At 43.7% G+C, this 18019-nt stretch overlaps 1 protein-coding gene across 2 annotated transcripts in view; it reads right to left on the reverse strand.

Moving 5' to 3' along the window:
* Positions 1–17656, reverse strand: part of ASB18 (ankyrin repeat and SOCS box containing 18) — a 47915-nt gene extending 30259 nt beyond the window's left edge. Inside the window, exon 1 of one of the 2 annotated variants that reach the window (XM_079980699.1) lies at positions 17404–17656. In XM_079980699.1, coding sequence (XP_079836825.1) covers positions 17404–17635 — 232 coding nt within the window. In that variant the 5' untranslated portion in view covers positions 17636–17656. Of the gene's footprint in view, positions 1–3961; positions 4284–17403 lie in introns of those variants that run through there. The other variant, XM_079980698.1, reaches the window with a different exon arrangement.
* Between the last annotated feature and the right edge of the window lie 363 nt (positions 17657–18019).

Raw genomic sequence — 18019 nt, forward strand, 5'->3', positions numbered from 1 at the left:
TTATTATTATTATTATTATTATTATTATTCAAAAAGTGAGCTCCTATTCATGTGGAGGAAGCCTAAAAAGCCACTAACTTGGTCTAAACAAGCTTCCAAATTGGGAACCATGGGTCTAGACACATATGCAGCCCCCTCCCAATCTGTGCAGAATTGCTGAGGTAGGGGGTTAACCCCCTCCCTGCCCATCAGAAAATGGGGCTCCAGGTGGAAGTTTGGCTGCTCATCTGGCCACAGGTGAGGGAGAGAAACTTCAACCTCTCCACCCACCTTAGCCCTGTGTCTATTTCATTGTTTTTCTTTTTGACATTATTGCCAAAATTGATGGGATTGTGGGAAGAGAGAAAATTGTGGCTGGAGGCCTTGGCACACTTCCCCAAAGAGGAAGCCAGTTCCCCCGAAATGATGCATCAAATATGTACCAGGGAATATAGCTTGAGGTATCTTAAAGGCTAACAAATTTATTTTTACATAAGCTTTCATGGACTACAAAAATACACAGCGTGTGCAGTTTCATAGCTCTCAGCAAAACACAAACAAAAGACATTTTGGCAACCTTAATAAATAAAAAAGAAAATATTGTAAGCATGTGCATTTTTTAAACTCACTTTTCATTCTTTTTGCTCACTTCCTAACTCGGATCAGTCACAAACTCTCAGCCTAACTCTCAGTCACGTGGTTGTTGTGCAGATATAGCAGGTGACATAAAATGGCTGTAAAAGGGGGCTCAATGCTAAAAATATGGTTGATAACATATCCCACTTTCATAAAATAATGTTAAACACAGTGAATTGTCTATATTTCAGTTCTCTTTGTTTAGCATTGATACTGGCTTCCCCTTCGTCACAAGAAAGCCAAGGCTGCAACTCTGTACCCAACGTACCTGGGAATAAACCCCATTAAACACAAAGAGTTTTATTACTGATGAGACATGCAGATTGTTGTACTGTAAGTTAAACATACAGTGAATTCTCAAGGACTGCCTGGACTTCAGCTACTTATTGCGTTGCAGCATTTGCAGAAAAAAAAACCCTTGTAGGGATTACCTAATCTTAGATGAAACCACTAAAGGAAAGATGCATCTTGGTTTGTTAGGAACAAACAAAGAACAAAGGGGAAATTTAGGGTCTTTAGATTAGAACTATAACAATTCCAAGGACTAGAAAATGAAACAGAAGCAGGAAGGGGAAGTGCACTAAAGCCTGGTCTCCAAATAATGCAGTCATGAATCAAAGTTCTGACATTACTCATTGGCTAAAAACACTGACAGAAAAGACAGGAGCAGTCAGTTTGGCTGATCTCACAGAAATCATGTAGAAGGATGCCTACACATTTTGCTTTATAACTTTCCTTCTAGTAGCGCTAGAGGCTACTATATATACTATATATACCGTTATATAGTGGATTGGGGGGAGGGGGGAGAAGAGGACATCGGGACATCAGCATGCAATCCTTTTAAGCAGCACAGGAAATGTAACTGTTACACAACTGGAAGGTACATGAGTGAAAAAGACAGCAATATCTCCTGGTTCTCCTGACAACGTGTGGAAAAGGGACTGGGGGAAACTTCAGCCAAGGGAAATGGATCTTGCTATTGAAAAGGATCACTGGCACCTCACAGTCAACCATTTCAATACTTTCCTTCGTTCTGCAAATGCTGCCAAGTGCTCCTGCTGGATATGACAGTGACACATTACACTCTCCCCCCTCCGAAAACATGCGGGGCTGGGGGTTAGCCCGTACGAGTCAGGGTGGATATCAAAAGCAAGCAACAATAAAAAGAAGAAGTCCCCAGTGAATACACATCAGTGGCCTGGATTTCACATGGCACACAGAGGTGCCTTCTTGTCATGAAGGAACAAATCGATATTATGCTGGTAACAAGCTATAGAAACTTTGCTGAGAAACTTTTGAAAAGACTTTGTGCTAATTGCTCCACTGCATTTAAAGCAAATATGCAGCCTATTGAAGTCCAAGCATGTGCAACATACTGGTCACCCAACCACTAGACAATGAGCTAACAAGGCTTACATTGCTTTTGAAGAGATAACACTAAAATGTTTATCCTGAGGCCCTGGTCAAAATGCTGCTAGCACAGAATGGGGTCCTTTCCCATTGCAGGGAGAGATCTTTTGTGCAAATCTTATTCTTTTCTGTTTCCCCCCCTTTTTCATTTTTGGTTCTACAGGTTTACTTTTCAGTTTTAAAGCAATTGTTTTGTGGGGTTCCCTCTAAACCCCTTAATTTTACCCCTTTCGTGGCTGTTCACTACGGATGACAGCCACTCACCCTCCTCAAATGAACCAATATAACTATATTCTGATATCACTAAGGACAGATGAAACCTATTTAGAGTGAGAGCAAAGCTTCCTGTATAAATCATGTGGGCAATCCTTGCCAATTAAGGTCAGCGTTAAAAACTGAAAACTTCTGATGGATATCTTTCAATACTGATCAAGAATTTGGAGGAAAGAAGTTGCCTGTTTTGGCTCAGCCCTAGGATGAATCATGATACAAAAACAGACCAAATAAAAAGCTTTGTGTAGAGATTTCTATATTTGGTAACCCCACCATCTATCAAGAAGTTTTTCCTTGCTAAACCATTCCAGCCAATCAAATAAATTAGGAACACTATTTCATTCTGCCTGGCTAACAGGATATTTATATTTTCTACATTGCTATCACATAGCAGAGCTGGAGACCTGCCTCTGCAGCTGTTCAAGCAAATACAGGGACTCCAAGACTCTGCCTGACCTACTGAGCAAACAAACGTAAGTCAGAGATGGCCCTAGCAGGAGGCAAGAAGGCTCATTCTTTTCTGCTCCTTGCATTATACACAAGGCAGCCAGGGAGAGATCAGCAGTCAGGATGCTGGATGAGACTGTGTGACAAAGGTTCACAGAGAACATTCAGCAGCACCTTTACCTGTGAGCACCCCACACAGAACAGCAGGCAGAAAGGGTAAAAAGAGTAGATGTGCAGGAGGGGAGAAAGGGTGGCAGCTCTGCCTATACTGGGAAACAGTCCTGCTCCTCTTCCACCACCCCTGCAGGCAGCTCCCACCATCACCAAACAGTCCCTACAGCAGGGCAATGTGCAGAGCTTTTGCACCAGACTGTGTCACACAGACCTCTCCTTTCACCATGTGGGGAGAGATGGGATCAGAGGTCTGGGAGGACAGCAGTGGACTGAGGGGATGCAGCAGGAGCTGCTCAGCATGACTACAGAGATGCAATCCTACACACTGCCCAAGGTGACATGAGAGAAGCACTGGCTCCATTGCCAGGTGAGGGAGGTGTGCTCCCTACCTTCGAAAGGTATGGCACCCATGAATGAGCTGGGGAGAAAACAGGAAATGTGGCCGGGGCGGGGGTGGGGGGCTCACCTGGGAGACAGCACTGATGAGCCTGAGGTGATCAAACCAAGGATGATTCCCTTGGAGCATGGTTGGGTGACTGGAAGGTAAGCACGAACCTGAGGAGGAGGAAAGTTAGGGGCTGCTCAACCCCTTTCACTTGGTCTGTGGCTCAGTGGGAATCCCAACCCAAGAACCCTGAACTTGCTGAGACTTTCTATGATGCTAACAATACTGGACACATTAGGATCCTCTTCAAAGAGGGTCAGTCCTGCTCCTTAGACCAGATTAGCACATCACCACTGCCACCTCGCTCAGTTTCCATTAGCCTGTCCAGGTCTAGAAACATATGGTGATAGCAAGCCCACAAGCCTGTTTACTGCTGACAGTGCTCTACGATACTAGCCAAAGACCCTTGCTGACCCACGTGAAAGAGCTGCTGGGAGGGACGAAGGGAGGGAAGGAACCAGCCCTGCACACAGACTTTGGGAGCAACTGGATAGCCACAAATAAGAGAACACTTTTTTAAAAGCACCACTTGCCTTAATTTGGATTAGTAAATAATACCTGTTTAAGTTTGAAAGTGGTCCTTGAAATCTAGAGTACCTGACAGTCCATAAGCAGCTTTCTTTTTCACCTGCCATTCCAGCTCATTTTTACTGATCTCAAAGACCACATTGACATCTTCGTAATACTGATCGACCAGAGCTTTGAGCTTCTTGAGGTTCCCTGTCACCAGAGCCTCAAAGTATTTGTCCAGAGGGGCATGGCGAGTCTTCAGCTTGCATCTGGATCCTCCTGGCTCAAAGATCTGCAGCTTGTCTACAGCAGGTCCAGGCATCTCTTCCATTGTGCTAATCTGCAGCTAATTTTAGTCCAGAAACTTGTTGTGCAGATTACGGAGGTCTTATTGTTTGTGTGACTCTGTTTGTGCTGCCCAATTAAATTCTAGTTAGGGCTCTGACATAGCTTGTATTTAAATCTGGTGCTAATTGTTACTTGATACAATTAAAGTCACGTGGGTGGGTGGGTGGGTGGCTACAATAACAGCCACTTTACTACTGAGATTACTTGTGGAAATAAATATAGCTTGACAAGGTCAAATATTCACAAGACGGCTTGTGCTGGAATTCCTGCATGGAGATATTTTAATTCCAAGCATGATCTTGGCAAGGAAACATTCTCATCCACAGTGAGGTTTTTCCCTATAATTGATGTTAGCCTATTTTAGTCCAGATGACATGTAATGGTTTGCATGCTTTGGGATCTCTTGCATTTCAAATTTTTATCATCTGCTTATCCACATGATTTTCAGCACCAGGTTTTCTTTCCATGCCATCACCATGAAATACAGTTCTGTGATTAGGATATATGTCCTGGTCTTGTACAATGCCATAAAATATTGACTTTCTTTATTGCATTAAAGTGTCATAGCATTTTTCACTGAGCAAATTCGAATCTGTTAGCCCTTTTTTATGCTGCAGAAACTGTAATTCCTAGGGACTAGAAGCCAATGCAATAGAATCCATCTGTGCTTAAGGTTCGTGACAATTTTTCCATTGCTTTCAGATAGGTTGCTATGGTGGTGCTGGTGGTGACTAGACTAACATTTGACTCTAGAAGTAGGATCAGTCCCTAAACTCACTGACTGAAGGGCACACAGGGGACAAGCCAGAAAGAGGAGATGCTTAACTCCTGTCTGTGCCCAGGGCTGTGCCTAGGGCTCGGCAACAAAGCTGTTTACATGCAAGAAGTACCTGACATCACAACCAGGGGCTAACTTTTGCCAATAGGGTGTGTAATTAGAAATGCCTCAACACATCCCCACAGCAGTACATCTGCAAATCTAGAAATTATCATAATAAATAAGAGAAATACTTCAGGGGTCTCCCTCAGCAGGTGATGGACTCTCCTTCCTTGAAAGTTTTAAAGCAGGGATTGGACGGTCATCAGCCATATAGGAGATTCCTGCATTGAATCTCAAACATTTGGGTCCCAACTGTTTCTATGGTCTTTTGTATCAAATGTAAGCTGATTCCTAGCTTGTTGCAGAGCAGAATAGGGCATCCTTAGAAAAGATAGGACACTTTTCAATAAGGAAGGTTTCCAACTTAAAACCTTATATCAATCAATCAATCAATCAATCAATCAATCAATCAATCAATTATACCCTTTTCAAAACATGTCAGGTGTTTATTGTGGCATGCTATAAAGTTTCAGCATACATTGCTGTTGGCCATCAATTACGACTTTCCTTTAGCATGTGTTTGCAAAGCTTACAGTTAACATTCCTTAGGCCAGAATCTGCCTAAAATGAAAAAAAAAATTGTTCTGTGAACCAACCTGAGACCGCCCATTAGGGTGGTATATAAATTCAATAAATAATCATAAATAATCATAAAAAGTCTGCATCATCCTTGGGCTCACTATAGAGGAAAGAATTAGCTGCTCTATCAATCTGAATGGTGAAGAGTTTTCTGTCATTCAAAGCTTGAATTCCCTATCAAGTCTTTGTGGTCATTACCTTTTCCCTTAATCTCTGACTCCTCTTTCCCCCTTACTTTCCAGTCAACCTCTTTTCCCAGGAGTTCATTTTTCACCTTGGTCCCTTTTATTTGCAGGAGGAAATGTTATGAAGTACGGGTCCTTGAAGCTTGGTGTTATGTACTGAAGTTCTCACCCTGGGCCAGCAGGGGGATACTGTAGATAGTTATGCAAATAAGGGATCGAAAGTGACGTTCAGTGATTGGATAGTTTTAGAAAGTTGTTACAGTTACGTTGTACTGGAGCTCTATATAAGCAGGCTGACTGAACCCTTCAGTTCAGTTCTGTTCTGGCCTGTGAATAAACAAGAGCTGCTTGAAGAATCGCTGTGTTGTCTGATATGTTCACCCACAACTTAACACTTTACATCTCACAAGTGAGACTGGAATGTTGCTTCACAATGATGCTCTTAAATGCTCTTTTGCTTTAGCTCGGTGAGAAGTGGCCAGTTGTTGTTTGGCAGAAGAATTCTAGTAGGTTCTCCTGTAGTTGAAGGATTCCTCATGCAATGAGATTATCCACTAGTGGCTAAGAGTTGTTATGCTCACAACCCGCTTTCTAGTGCCTATTTGGGATGCAATCCCTAGGGATATTTGCTATTTGCCCAAAACACAAAATTGAACATTTAAGATTGCTGAAATACTTATTTCCTCTTTTTGATACTGCAATCCCTTTTGCATTGTAGCCAAAAGGTCTGCTGGAGCAAAAGCAAATGGCAACCCAAATTCATCTCTTGCCATCTTCATCCAAGTGGTGCTTTGCACAAGTCACACCCCATGGTGCTTCATGGCCTCTCTGCATGAGGCAGAGAGAGAGAGAGAGAGGACTGAAGTGTCTGGGCTGAAATGTGTGGAAATGGTGGTTAAATAACTGGGAAGTGGGAACAATGGTGGCAAGCTGGCCTGGAAGTTGGCAACCTGTGTGGCATTCTTTGCTGTTTGCTGGGCTCATACAGATGAGCCAGTTTAGATGAAAAGCACTTAGAGTAGATTATCCCTCCTCTGTTTCATGAGTGCAATAAGACAATTATGTAATTTACTTGAAAAAATTATCTTTGAATCATAGAACTGTAGAGTTGGAAGGGACCATGAGGGTCATCTATCCCAACCCCCTGCAACACTGGCTGAATCTTTTGCTCGAAGTGATGCTCGAACTCATGGCCCTCAGAGTCTTGTGTGATACTGACTAAGCTATCACAAACCTACATCTTGTTGGAGAAATTGAGTTGCTGTGGATTTGGCATCTGACAGTGATTCATGCACATTTAATGCACATTCTTTCCTTGGGGACAATCTCAGAGCTGATTTAAAGGTGTGCAATGACAAACCTAGACAGCATCTTAAAAAGTAGAGACATCACATTGCCAACAAAGGTCCGTATAGTAAAAGCTATGGTTTTCCCAGTAGTGATGTATAGAAGTGAGAGCTGGACCATAAAGAAGGCTGATCGCCAAAGAATTGATGCTTTTGAATTATGGTGCTGGAGGAGACTCTTGAGAGTCCCATGGACTGCAAGAAGATCAGACCTCTCCATTCTGAAGGAAATCAGCTCTGAGTGCTCACTGGAAGGACAGATCCTGAAGCTGAGGTTCCAATACTTTGGCCGCCTCATGAGAAGACAAGAATCTCTGGAAAAGACCCTGATGTTGGGAAAGATGGAGGGCACAAGGAGAAGGGGACGACAGAGGACGAGATGGTTGGATAGTGTTCTTGAAGCTACCAGCATGAGTTTGACCAAACTGCGGGAGGCAGTGGAAGACAGGAATGCCTGGCGTGCTCTGGCCCATGGGGTCACGAAGAGTCGGACACGACTAAACGACTAAACAACAACAACATTGTCCAGCCCTGCATGCAGCAGAGGAAGGGGGTTTGTGTGTCTCAAAGCAGCTCCACACCAGACTTTCTATGCACATGGAAGATTAAAAAGTCAAGTTGGCGTCTGCTAGGCTGGAAGAAACTCCACTGAGGAAAGCAGGATTGCTCCAGAAGATACTGCATCCCCTTCAAGGCCCCCATTTTCCAGGGACAGTCCCTCTGTTTCCCACCAGTGCTACAGCCACCAAGCTCGGGGAGGAGGAGGAACCAGCAATTGTCCTGAGTGGCAGCTGTGGAACTTGACTCCATGTGAAGTGAGGCAGCCTCCATGCATCCACATATGATTATAGCAGTTTTTAATGGCTTGTCTATGGCTGTATCTGGATTTTTAGTGTGGTCATTTTAGTGCATACAATGTAATGAAAGGCTTGCGGTGTTTTTTTGTTTCTTTGGGAAAATTTTGTTTGAGAATTGTATTATGGTATACAGTGGTATGTGCTGATCCCGGGGGGAAGGTTACCGTTGGCGTAGTCAAAGTCCGGTCCTGGGTCACTAGCCTGGAATCAGTCCACAAGGAGCGGGGCGAGGTCCGAAACAGGAAGCCGGGCGGGGACAGGAGCACTGAAGAGTCAGGTCTGGGTCCGGGCATGAACAGGAACTCAACAATGACGTTGCTCCCGCAACCTGGGACCGGGCCAACTGGCCTTTATCTGTTCTGAGGCCAGGGGCGGTCCCGGCCCCCAGGAGACCCGCCTCTCTTGGCCTTAAGGCGAGGACTCCTCCTGGGAGAAACCAATTCCCTTCGCCTCTCTGCCCTGAGTCTCTGCAGTTCAGGAGAGGCTGAAGGGTTACTGGGCCCAGGGGGAGACTCACCTGTAGGCACTGAGTCCTCAACTACCTCTGGAGCCAGAGTGGGATCACCTGGTTCCTGCTCCTGAGGATCTAACACAGGTGCAGGCGCTTCAGAATCCAGGCCCTGCCCCAGTTCAGCCGGCCCTGGAGGCGGGGACTCCTGTGCAGGCTGGGATTCCTCCGGTTCAGCCTCTGAATTGGAATCCCAGGCCATCACAGGTACCTCGGGATGTGAACAGGATCCATTCCGGAGCCCCGTTCGCATCCAGAAGCAAACGTAACTAGCGATGGCACGTCTGCGCACAGGCGCGTCCTTTTTGCTGCTTCTGCGCATGCACATGACGTCATTTTGAGCGTCTGCGCATGCGCGAGCGGTGAAACCCGAAAGTAATGCGCTCTGATGCCACAGAGCGCAACTTGAACACGCTCAACATGAAGCATATACAACCCGAGGTATGACTGTATTCTGCTTGTGTACATTTTTATGCACTGCTTTGGGAAGCCTTCTGTTTGAAAAGTGATCTAGAACTCTTTTGAATGAATAGATATTCTGTATGTGTAAGCTAGCACATCTAAGTCTCTGCTGTGAACTTCAGGCCGCTACAGATTATCTTTCTTTTAAAGCAAATTAACATGTTTTATATAAGGGACGCAGGTGGCGCTGTGGGTTAAAGCCTCAGCGCCTAGGGCTTGCCGATCGAAAGGTCGGCGGTTCGAATCCCTGCGGCGGGGTGCGCTCCCGCTGCTCGGTCCCAGCGCCTGCCAACCTAGCAGTTCGAAAGCACCTCCGGGTGCAAGTAGATAAATAGGGACCGCTTACCAGCGGGAAGGTAAACGGCGTTCCCGTGTGCGGCTCTGGCTCTGGCCAGAGCATCGATGTCACGCTGGCCACGTGACCCGGAAGTGTCTCCGGACAGCGCTGGCACCTGGCCTCTTAAGTGAGATGGGCGCACAACCCCAGAGTCTGTCAAGACTGGCCCGTATGGGCAGGGGTACCTTTACCTTTTTTTAACATGTTTTATGTGGGGATATAGATAGCTTTCCTCCAATTAGCACTTCTATTGTAGTGGAATCATATTTCCCTGGCAAAGACTCACCAGCGAGTCTTCCTTCATCTTTGGGCATACATTGTTCTCCTTGCCATGTAGAATTTTGGATAGCTTCTTCTGGACATCCTCCGTGATGAGTGAAACAACTCCTGCAAACACACACACCTCACTTGCCTGATTTTTTAATCACCTTTATGGGGTTTTTTTTAAGTTTCTATATTGGCAGATTACTTACTGTTGTACAACTCAAGGGCTTATGGTGCTGCTTCTAATCTTGCTTTGCATAAGAAAAAGGAAGATGACAATGACCGCTCCCCGCTTAAAACGGGGGGCGCCCTTTGCGTGGACGCGTGCAGCCCTGGATCTGGAGTGGCCCCATCAGCATAGGCTTTGCCTTCCCTCAGGTGGGATACCTGGAGGTCCCCGCCTACCCAGGTGAGTTGTCCAATCCCACCTGGGGGAAGCGTTGCCAGGGAAACCAGGCCAGGTAGGGGGAGGGATTACCTGCCCACACAATAGAGGGTGGATCTTACCTGGTAATCCATCTTCCTCTTTGCGGCGGCGATACCAGGGTTCCCCGTTAAAGGGGTTTCTGAAGGGAGGCTTTGGCCGTACGCCGAAAGGTCGTCATTGCTCTCCCCTGCGGCGGCGGCGTAACGGGGGCGGCTATCTCTGCTTGAACATATGTTCTCCAGAGCCAGCCCATCCCCCCCCCCACACACTGGATAACCCTGATGCTCCCTAGGTCCCTGGCTGGGGACTGGGGAGGGAGAACGCCCGATGCCTGAGCCAAGGTCTACCCACATTTGAAATTTAATAAAGTTGTGGCCAATTTAATCCCATAGCACGTTGTCTTGAGTCGTTATTCCACATGACGGGGGGGGGGGACCGCGTGGGATCTGGGGTCTCCGCCTGTCCACGCAAAAAGCAACAACATTTCCCCTTCCTCCTGCGACATGCATACCATTACCTACCATTTCACAAACCATTGAAAACTTATTTTAAATGTTCTTTTCTTTGCAGGAAGTGCCCTCTTCCTCCCTATCACTGGAGGATTACATTTCTATTGGTTAGTTTTTGCAGAAAGAAAAAGGGAAATGGGCTAGCAAACCTCCCTTGTGGACAGCATACTGAGCGTCTGCAGCTGGACCAGGCCTCTTATTTTTAAAAACTGTCTGAGTAAGCCTTTGATAGAATAAAGCAAAGAACTTCACCTTATTTCTGCTATATTCCACACACACCCTTGGCTGCCCCCAATCAATCTGGATGATGTAATTTGCCTGATAAAATTATGTGTACTAATTATGCAAATGAGCTAGACTAAATTAGCATGCCCAGTCTGCATAATTTCTCATTCAAGCACAGAGGCATGCAGGGAGGGAGTGGGCAATGGAAGGTCACCTTTCTTGACTGCTTGGCCTGCAAAGAGACGGACTGTTTTCACTCCAGAGATTTTATGCTGCTAGAGGCTTCAAGGGGGAGGCTGCCTCTTTCCCCCATCATTCAGAACACCTGCTATTCCTCTAACCCAAACATTCCCCTTTCTAGCACCCAATTAGTAGGACCATCAGGGCGTGGGAGAAGCTTGCTGTGAATATTCCACAGAATACTCTTGAAATGTCAGCATTAATATGTGTGTTTCTACACACACAAATTGTAACTTTGCTGCCCTGGACATCACATCACCATCCTGTCTGTACAGCTAGACTCCCATTTGGCTGGTGACACTTTTTGTAACATATGAAGAACTTAACACGTGGCATGAGAGCAGGCTGCAGGTGTCTCTGCCGAGGGTGACGTATTAACACTTCAAGGGTGACGGCAGATGTAACAATCCTAATATGGTGGAAGTCACAAACCACATATTCATTCCCTTAAAGCACATTCCAGAAACTGGAAACACAAACTGCCTCTCTCTTCATTCTAACTGTGGTGGAAGTGGCTTGAACACACATTTTCCTTGGTTTTCAATGCAGTAGATGTCTTTTTCAAACAAACCACTTACGCAATACTTAAAATATGATGTATTTTTCAGCACTACTAGTTGTGTATGCACATAATTCAGTTGGCAGCACTCCTTCATAACAGCCAAGAGCTTTCTAGGAGGAAAAATAGAATCAAGCATGCCACCTTCATTTCTTTATCAGTTATTGAAAAGCAGGAATCAGACAGTTGACATTCTGTTTTCAGGTCATAAAGTACCATCTGATAGCTTGCAGCCAAAATAACCTTTAGCAGGGGCTTGCAAAGGCCTTTGAGCTCCTGACAACCAGCTGATTGTTGGACCTTCAAAGCACCGTTTCATCTGATGCCATTGGGATGTCAACTGATTGACAGATGGGCAACCCTGCCTTCCTGTCCAATTTGACCAATTGCAGGGGAGTGGTAGGGGAGATAAAGATCTGGCGAGTGAGTTACTTTCCTCAATCCCATGCCCTAGTTGGTAAGTAGAAGCAGATAATATCATGCTGTAGCTCAGCCTAATGACTCAATTTTCTATATCTTTGGAAATCAACTGGAGTAGAAGTGCAAATAATGCAAGATTCATTATAAACACATACATTGCTTGAGGATATCCTCTCTTCAAGGTAAAATTATCCTTTGTGTTCCTTGTTTGCTTATTGAACTGATAGCAGAACTATTTCAAACAATTTGCCTTAGGGTGATTCACTTTTCTCCTCCATTGAAATGTGTACTGTATTACTTCCAAACTCCCCTCTGTCAGGAATTAATTTTATTTAGGACATCCAAAGAATGGGTTGCAAAAGAAATGCATGAGAACAGGGAAGAATTGTCCATTCCACATGAAAAAAGTAAAGGAGGATGAACAAGATCTTACATTCCAGTAAATTTAGAACTGGTTTGGATTTTTATCAAACAAAAGAATAAAACAACTGAACAAATTATCCAAATACCTCAAGTAGCAGCAAGTGCCAATTGATTTAAACCACTTCCTAGCCCAGCTCAGTTGCATGCAGAGGCCTTGGGCTTGGTTGAGATGCATGCAGACACACACACACAAGGAGAGCAATGAATGAAAATCTCAGATTTACACAGAAGTTGGCCAGCATTTGTCAGTCTAGAGTTTTATCAGTCTAGGGCAGGGGTTGGCAATGTGCTGGATCCGGCCCCCGAAAACCGTTTCACCGGTCCATGAGCCACCCCCGAACTGAGTCGCCCATTCGGCAAGTCCCCTGTGTGCTGTGCTAAACTGGTGCGGGGACTCGCCGAGCAGTGCCGGAAACCGCGTCTGCGCATGCGCAGATACTGGAAATCACTTCTGCGCATGCCCAGTTGCCGAAAATCGCTTCTGCACAGGTGTGATTTCCGACGCCGTGGACATGCGCAGATGCGATTTCTGGCATCACGCTGCGCTGGCCGGGCCCACCAATGATCTCCATGGGAGTGAACTGGCCCATGGCTGGTAAGCCTCGGGTTAACATACGGAGTGCTAACAGGTAGTTGTTAGTTCTGCCATCATCAAGTGAAGGACATTAAATTATAGCTGAAATAAAAACAAACTGTGATCTGGCTTAGCATTATGTTTTAATCCAGGCTCATGGTGTATTTTCCAGAACAAAATGTAAGTGGTAAGCCAAGAACAAAACTTTGTTACAACACATGGCATTTTTGGAGAGACACAGACCATGAGTCTAGGTCAAAATGTAGCAGTAAGTGAGACCATGGCATTTCCCAACAGCGCTGGGGAGGGGCAAAGCACCCACTATCTCAGCAGCATTCAACAGCACTTTATGCTGTGTTCACATGAAATCATAGTTTATGATAAAGATGGTCAATACTAATACTAATACTAATATTAATAATATATTATTTATACCCCACCCATCTGGCTATGTCTCCTCAGCCACTCTGGGTGGCTTCCAACAAAATATTAAAAATACATTAAAACACCAGTCATTAAAAACTTTCCTAAACAGGGCTGCCTTCAGATGTCTTCTAAAAGTCAGATAGTTAGTTTATTTTTATTTCACTTCTTTGGTGCTTTTTTCGTCACTTTTTTCAGTTATTTAATTTAATAAGTATTGGATTTAATGTAATTCTTTCTTTTTTCTGTCTTAGCTGTTGTTTTAAATGGTTTTGTTTTTCCTTTGTGTGTGTGTGATAAATGAAAGTTAATAAAAAGAATATTAAAAAAAAAGAGAAAAAAAGATAGTTGTTTATTCTCTTGACATTTGATGGGAGGGCATTCCACCGAGAAGGCCCTCTGCCTGGTTTGGTGTAACTTTGCTTCTCGTAGGGAGGGAACCACCAGAAGGCCCTTGGCACTGAACAACTGGGGTAGAGACGCTCCTTCAGGTATACTGGGCTGAGGCCGTTTAGGGCCTTAAAGGTCAACACCAACACTTTGAATTGTGCCCAGAAATGTACTGGGAGCCAATGTGGGTCTTTCAGCACTGGTGTTATATGGTCTCAGCAGCCACTCCCAGTCACCAGTCTAGCTGCCACATTCTGGATTAACTGCAGTTTCTGAGTCACCTTCAAAGGTAGCCCCGTGTAGAACACATGGCAGTAGTCCAAGCGGGAGATAACCAGGGCATATACCACTCTGGTGAGACAGTCTGCGGGCAGGGAGGGTCTCATCCTGCGTACCAGATGGAGCTGGTACACAGCTGCCCTGGACACAGAATTGACCTGCACCTCCATGGACAGCTGTGAGTCCAAAATGATCCAAAATGGTCCTTCAGAGGCACAGTTGCCCCATTCAGGACCTGGAAGTCTTCCACACCTGCCCGCCCCTGTCTCCCCAAAACAGTACTTCTGCCTTGTCAGGATTCAACCTCAATGTGATGTGTGAACCAGGTCACTGAGTAAACTAGGCTGAAAGATAATGTGTTGGTTATTTGATTCCACTAGACTAAATTTTTGCCTTGGACTGTCACGATAATTCCTAGTTAGCCACTCGGTGTCTCAGATTGCTGTTCCTACAACAACCTAAAGACAGCCAAGCATTTGAAGGAGGCCCTAGTCTCCTTTTTTGCTGGCAGTTTCACTTCTTAGAACACAACAACCTGACTCAGATATGATTGTGCTTAGTCCTCAAGCATGAAAGATTGCATTTCAGGTTAAAACCAAAGTATGGCTGTCAAGGCATATTCAGAGTGAAGGGTTTGAGACATGGAACGTTCCAATAGATACAAGTTTTAAGTTCCAGCAGCGCTGACTCCCACAAATCAAATGGGATCTGTCCCAATCTCTGTGCTGCTTTCTGCTGTCGAATCACAGGATCTGTGAGGCTGTTAAGTTTCAATGGTTATAGGAGGTTTCAGAAAGAGACAGGCTTAACATTAGTAAAGAAAGTAAAATACCTAGGGGTGAATATGACTTCTAAGAATGTTAATTTATTCTAAGAATGTTAATTTATTTAAAGATAATTATGAGAAGTGTTGGTCAGAAGTGAAAAAGGATTTTGAAATATGGTCAAACTTGAAGCTTTCTTTACTTGGTCGAATTGCTGTTATTAAGATGAATGTATTGCCGAGAATGTTGTTTTTGTTTCAATCATTGCAAATTATAGACAAGATGGACTGTTTCAAGAAGTGGCAAAAGGACATTTCTAGATTTGTCTGGTAGGGCAAAAAGCCCAGAATAAAATTTAAGATACTTACGGATGCGAAAGAAAGAGGAGGGTTTGCCCTGCCGGACCTTAAATTATATTATGAATCAGCAGCATTTTGCTGGTTGAAGGAATGGCAGCTTCTTGAGAACACAGACATCTTAGATTTAGAAGGCTATGATAACGCTTTTGGGTGGCATGCATATCTGTGGTATGGAAAGGAAAAAGTGCACAGGGCTTTCAAAAACCATATTGTCAGGAAAGCACTGGATTAAATATAAAGACTTTTTGGAGAACAAAACCCCAAGGTGGCTATCATCTATGGAAGCAAAAGCTCTGAAAAAACTCAATATGGAGACTAATTGGCCAAAACGCTGGGAAATTTTGGAACAGGAGGGCAATAAATTGAAATTGCAGAGTTATGAAAAACTTAAAGATAAGGTGCGGGATTGGTTGCATTACTTTCAGGTAAGAGAGGCCTATAATTCAGATAGAAAAATTGGCTTCCAGGTGGAAAAATCAAAATTAGAAACAGAACTGTTAGAACCCAATGCTAAGATATTATCAAGAATGTATAACTTGCTGTTGAAATGGAATACTGAGGATGAAACTGTAAAATCTACAATGATAAAATGCGCACAAGATGTTGGACATAATATTATGTTTGCTGACTGGGAACAGTTGTGGACCACTGGGGTTAAATTTACGGCATGTAATGCCTTAAGAGAGAATATTATGAAAATGATGTACAGGTGGTACATGACCCCAGTCAAGCTTGCAAAAATCTATCATTTGCCCGACAACAAATGTTGGAAATGTAAAGAAACTGAAGGTACATTCTTTCACCTTTGGTGGATGTGCCCGAGGATTAAGGCTTTCTGGGAAATGATTTACAATGAAATGAAAAAGGTATTTAAATATACCTTTCTGAAGAAACCAGAGGCCTTTCTCCTGGGCATGGTCGGCCAATTGGTGTTAAAGAAGGATAGAACTTTTTTCATGTATGCTACAGCAGCTGCAAGAATACTCATCGCAAAGCATTGGAAGACACAGGACTTACCCACCTTGGAAGAATGGCAGATGCAAGTAATGGACTATATGGAAATGGCAGAAATGACAGGCAGAATACGAGATCAGGGAGAAGAGTTGTTGGAAGAAGATTGGAAGAAATTTAAAATCTACCTACAAAAACACTGTAAAATTTTTGAATGTTGATAACATTGAAATGAAATGAAGGGGTTCTAGTAAAAAAGGTAAAAATATGAAAGAAGGGATAGATATTAGACGAAAATTAGGAACTAACAATATGAGAAGAGAGATAATCAAGGATAAAATTAATAAGAAGGAATTTGCTAATTAATTTTAAATTGGAATACAAGAAAGGGGGGCATGAGGAAGTCAGGAAAATAGGTTTATGAATGGTAAGAAATTAAAGAGAGGGATTTTCTTTATTTTTTTCTTTTTTTCTTTTTTGATTTTTTCTTTTTTTATGTGTTAACTGTCTGTTTTATTGTACTTTGATGTTCTTTGTATGTTTATATATTTTATGTTTTTCTTTATGTAACTTTTTTCTTTGATAAAACTTAATGAAATATTATTTAAAAAAAATTTCAATGGTTATAGGAACTCCAAACTCTCATGCTAGTCAATGCTTCCTTCAGGAAAGTATTTTTCTCCCTTGCTATTGTTTGGTACTACTGTTGCTCCTGGAAGCAAGAAACATCCAGGGCTTAATATGATAAAGGTTGTGAAACAATCTTTTAGTGGTGGCTTTATTATGCATTATTTCAGCTGTGCAGAGGGTTTGTTTTCTACCCAATGGAAGTTGCATTGATGATGTGAGGAGGTGCATTTTATGTCCAGAGAACCTTGCAAGCTTTCCAGAAACTGGGAATGAAGCAGACATTGCCCTTTAATGTAGCTACTAGCACTTGTCTGCCTGCCTGTAAGAATAGACCGCAGCCCCCCTCATCCTAATATGCTACTTGCCAAAATTTCTGCGGAACCTAAAACTGCCTTCTCAAATCGAGCAAGATTCTGTTCAGAAAGAAAAATGGCAATAATTATATACATAACTATTTTTTAGGTCAGAATTCAAGTCTTCTTGGTATAGTGACAATCCTATAAAGGGAACCGTTTAACCTAGCACACGCTTTACTGTTGCTTCCTTAATTAAAATGAGTCAGTTTTTAAATGCACAAATGATCCAGTTACCTACTAACACCAGAGTGTGCAATTGAGCTGTTGGGGTCTTCATCCAGTCATCATTAGACAGCTCTATGGTGGCATCTGCATGCTTAACTTCATTGCAGAGTAAATCCATTACGACCTTTTCGTCCCCGGCTTCTAGCGCATTCTTTAATCTTATAACCAAATCTGAGTTGAGTGGATGATCAGGGATACAGTCAAAGGAGGACTGTCTAAGCACTTTGTGGACGGGAACCATTTTTTCGGGCAGCGTACGAAGCCAGCCTGCTGTAAATGAAAAGTGTTCCTTGCTCGGCTAAAAATAGAAAGAGCCTAGCTCCTCTTTCGCCAGTGGGATTAGTGGGGGGAGGGGGAGGTGTAATTGAAGTCATTGAAAAGGGGGTACTAATTGAAAAGAGCCAGAACTCAGTAACTGAGAAATACTGTAGAATATTTTCTCCAAAAGGAAACACAGAGAAATGCTGATAGCAGTGAACAGGTGCTCTTTTCCTAAACCGCTTCCTATCACTGAACAAAAACTGAGAGAACAGATCATTAGCAAACTTGGGAGGGAGCATTTTTGGGACTCAATTCTCCTGATGAAAGAACTGGCAAGTTTTGTTCAAGATGTTATATGAGTTTT

This window comes from Podarcis cretensis, assembly GCF_951804945.1.
Source record: "Podarcis cretensis genome assembly, chromosome: 1".
Classification (NCBI taxonomy): domain Eukaryota; kingdom Metazoa; phylum Chordata; class Lepidosauria; order Squamata; family Lacertidae; genus Podarcis; species Podarcis cretensis.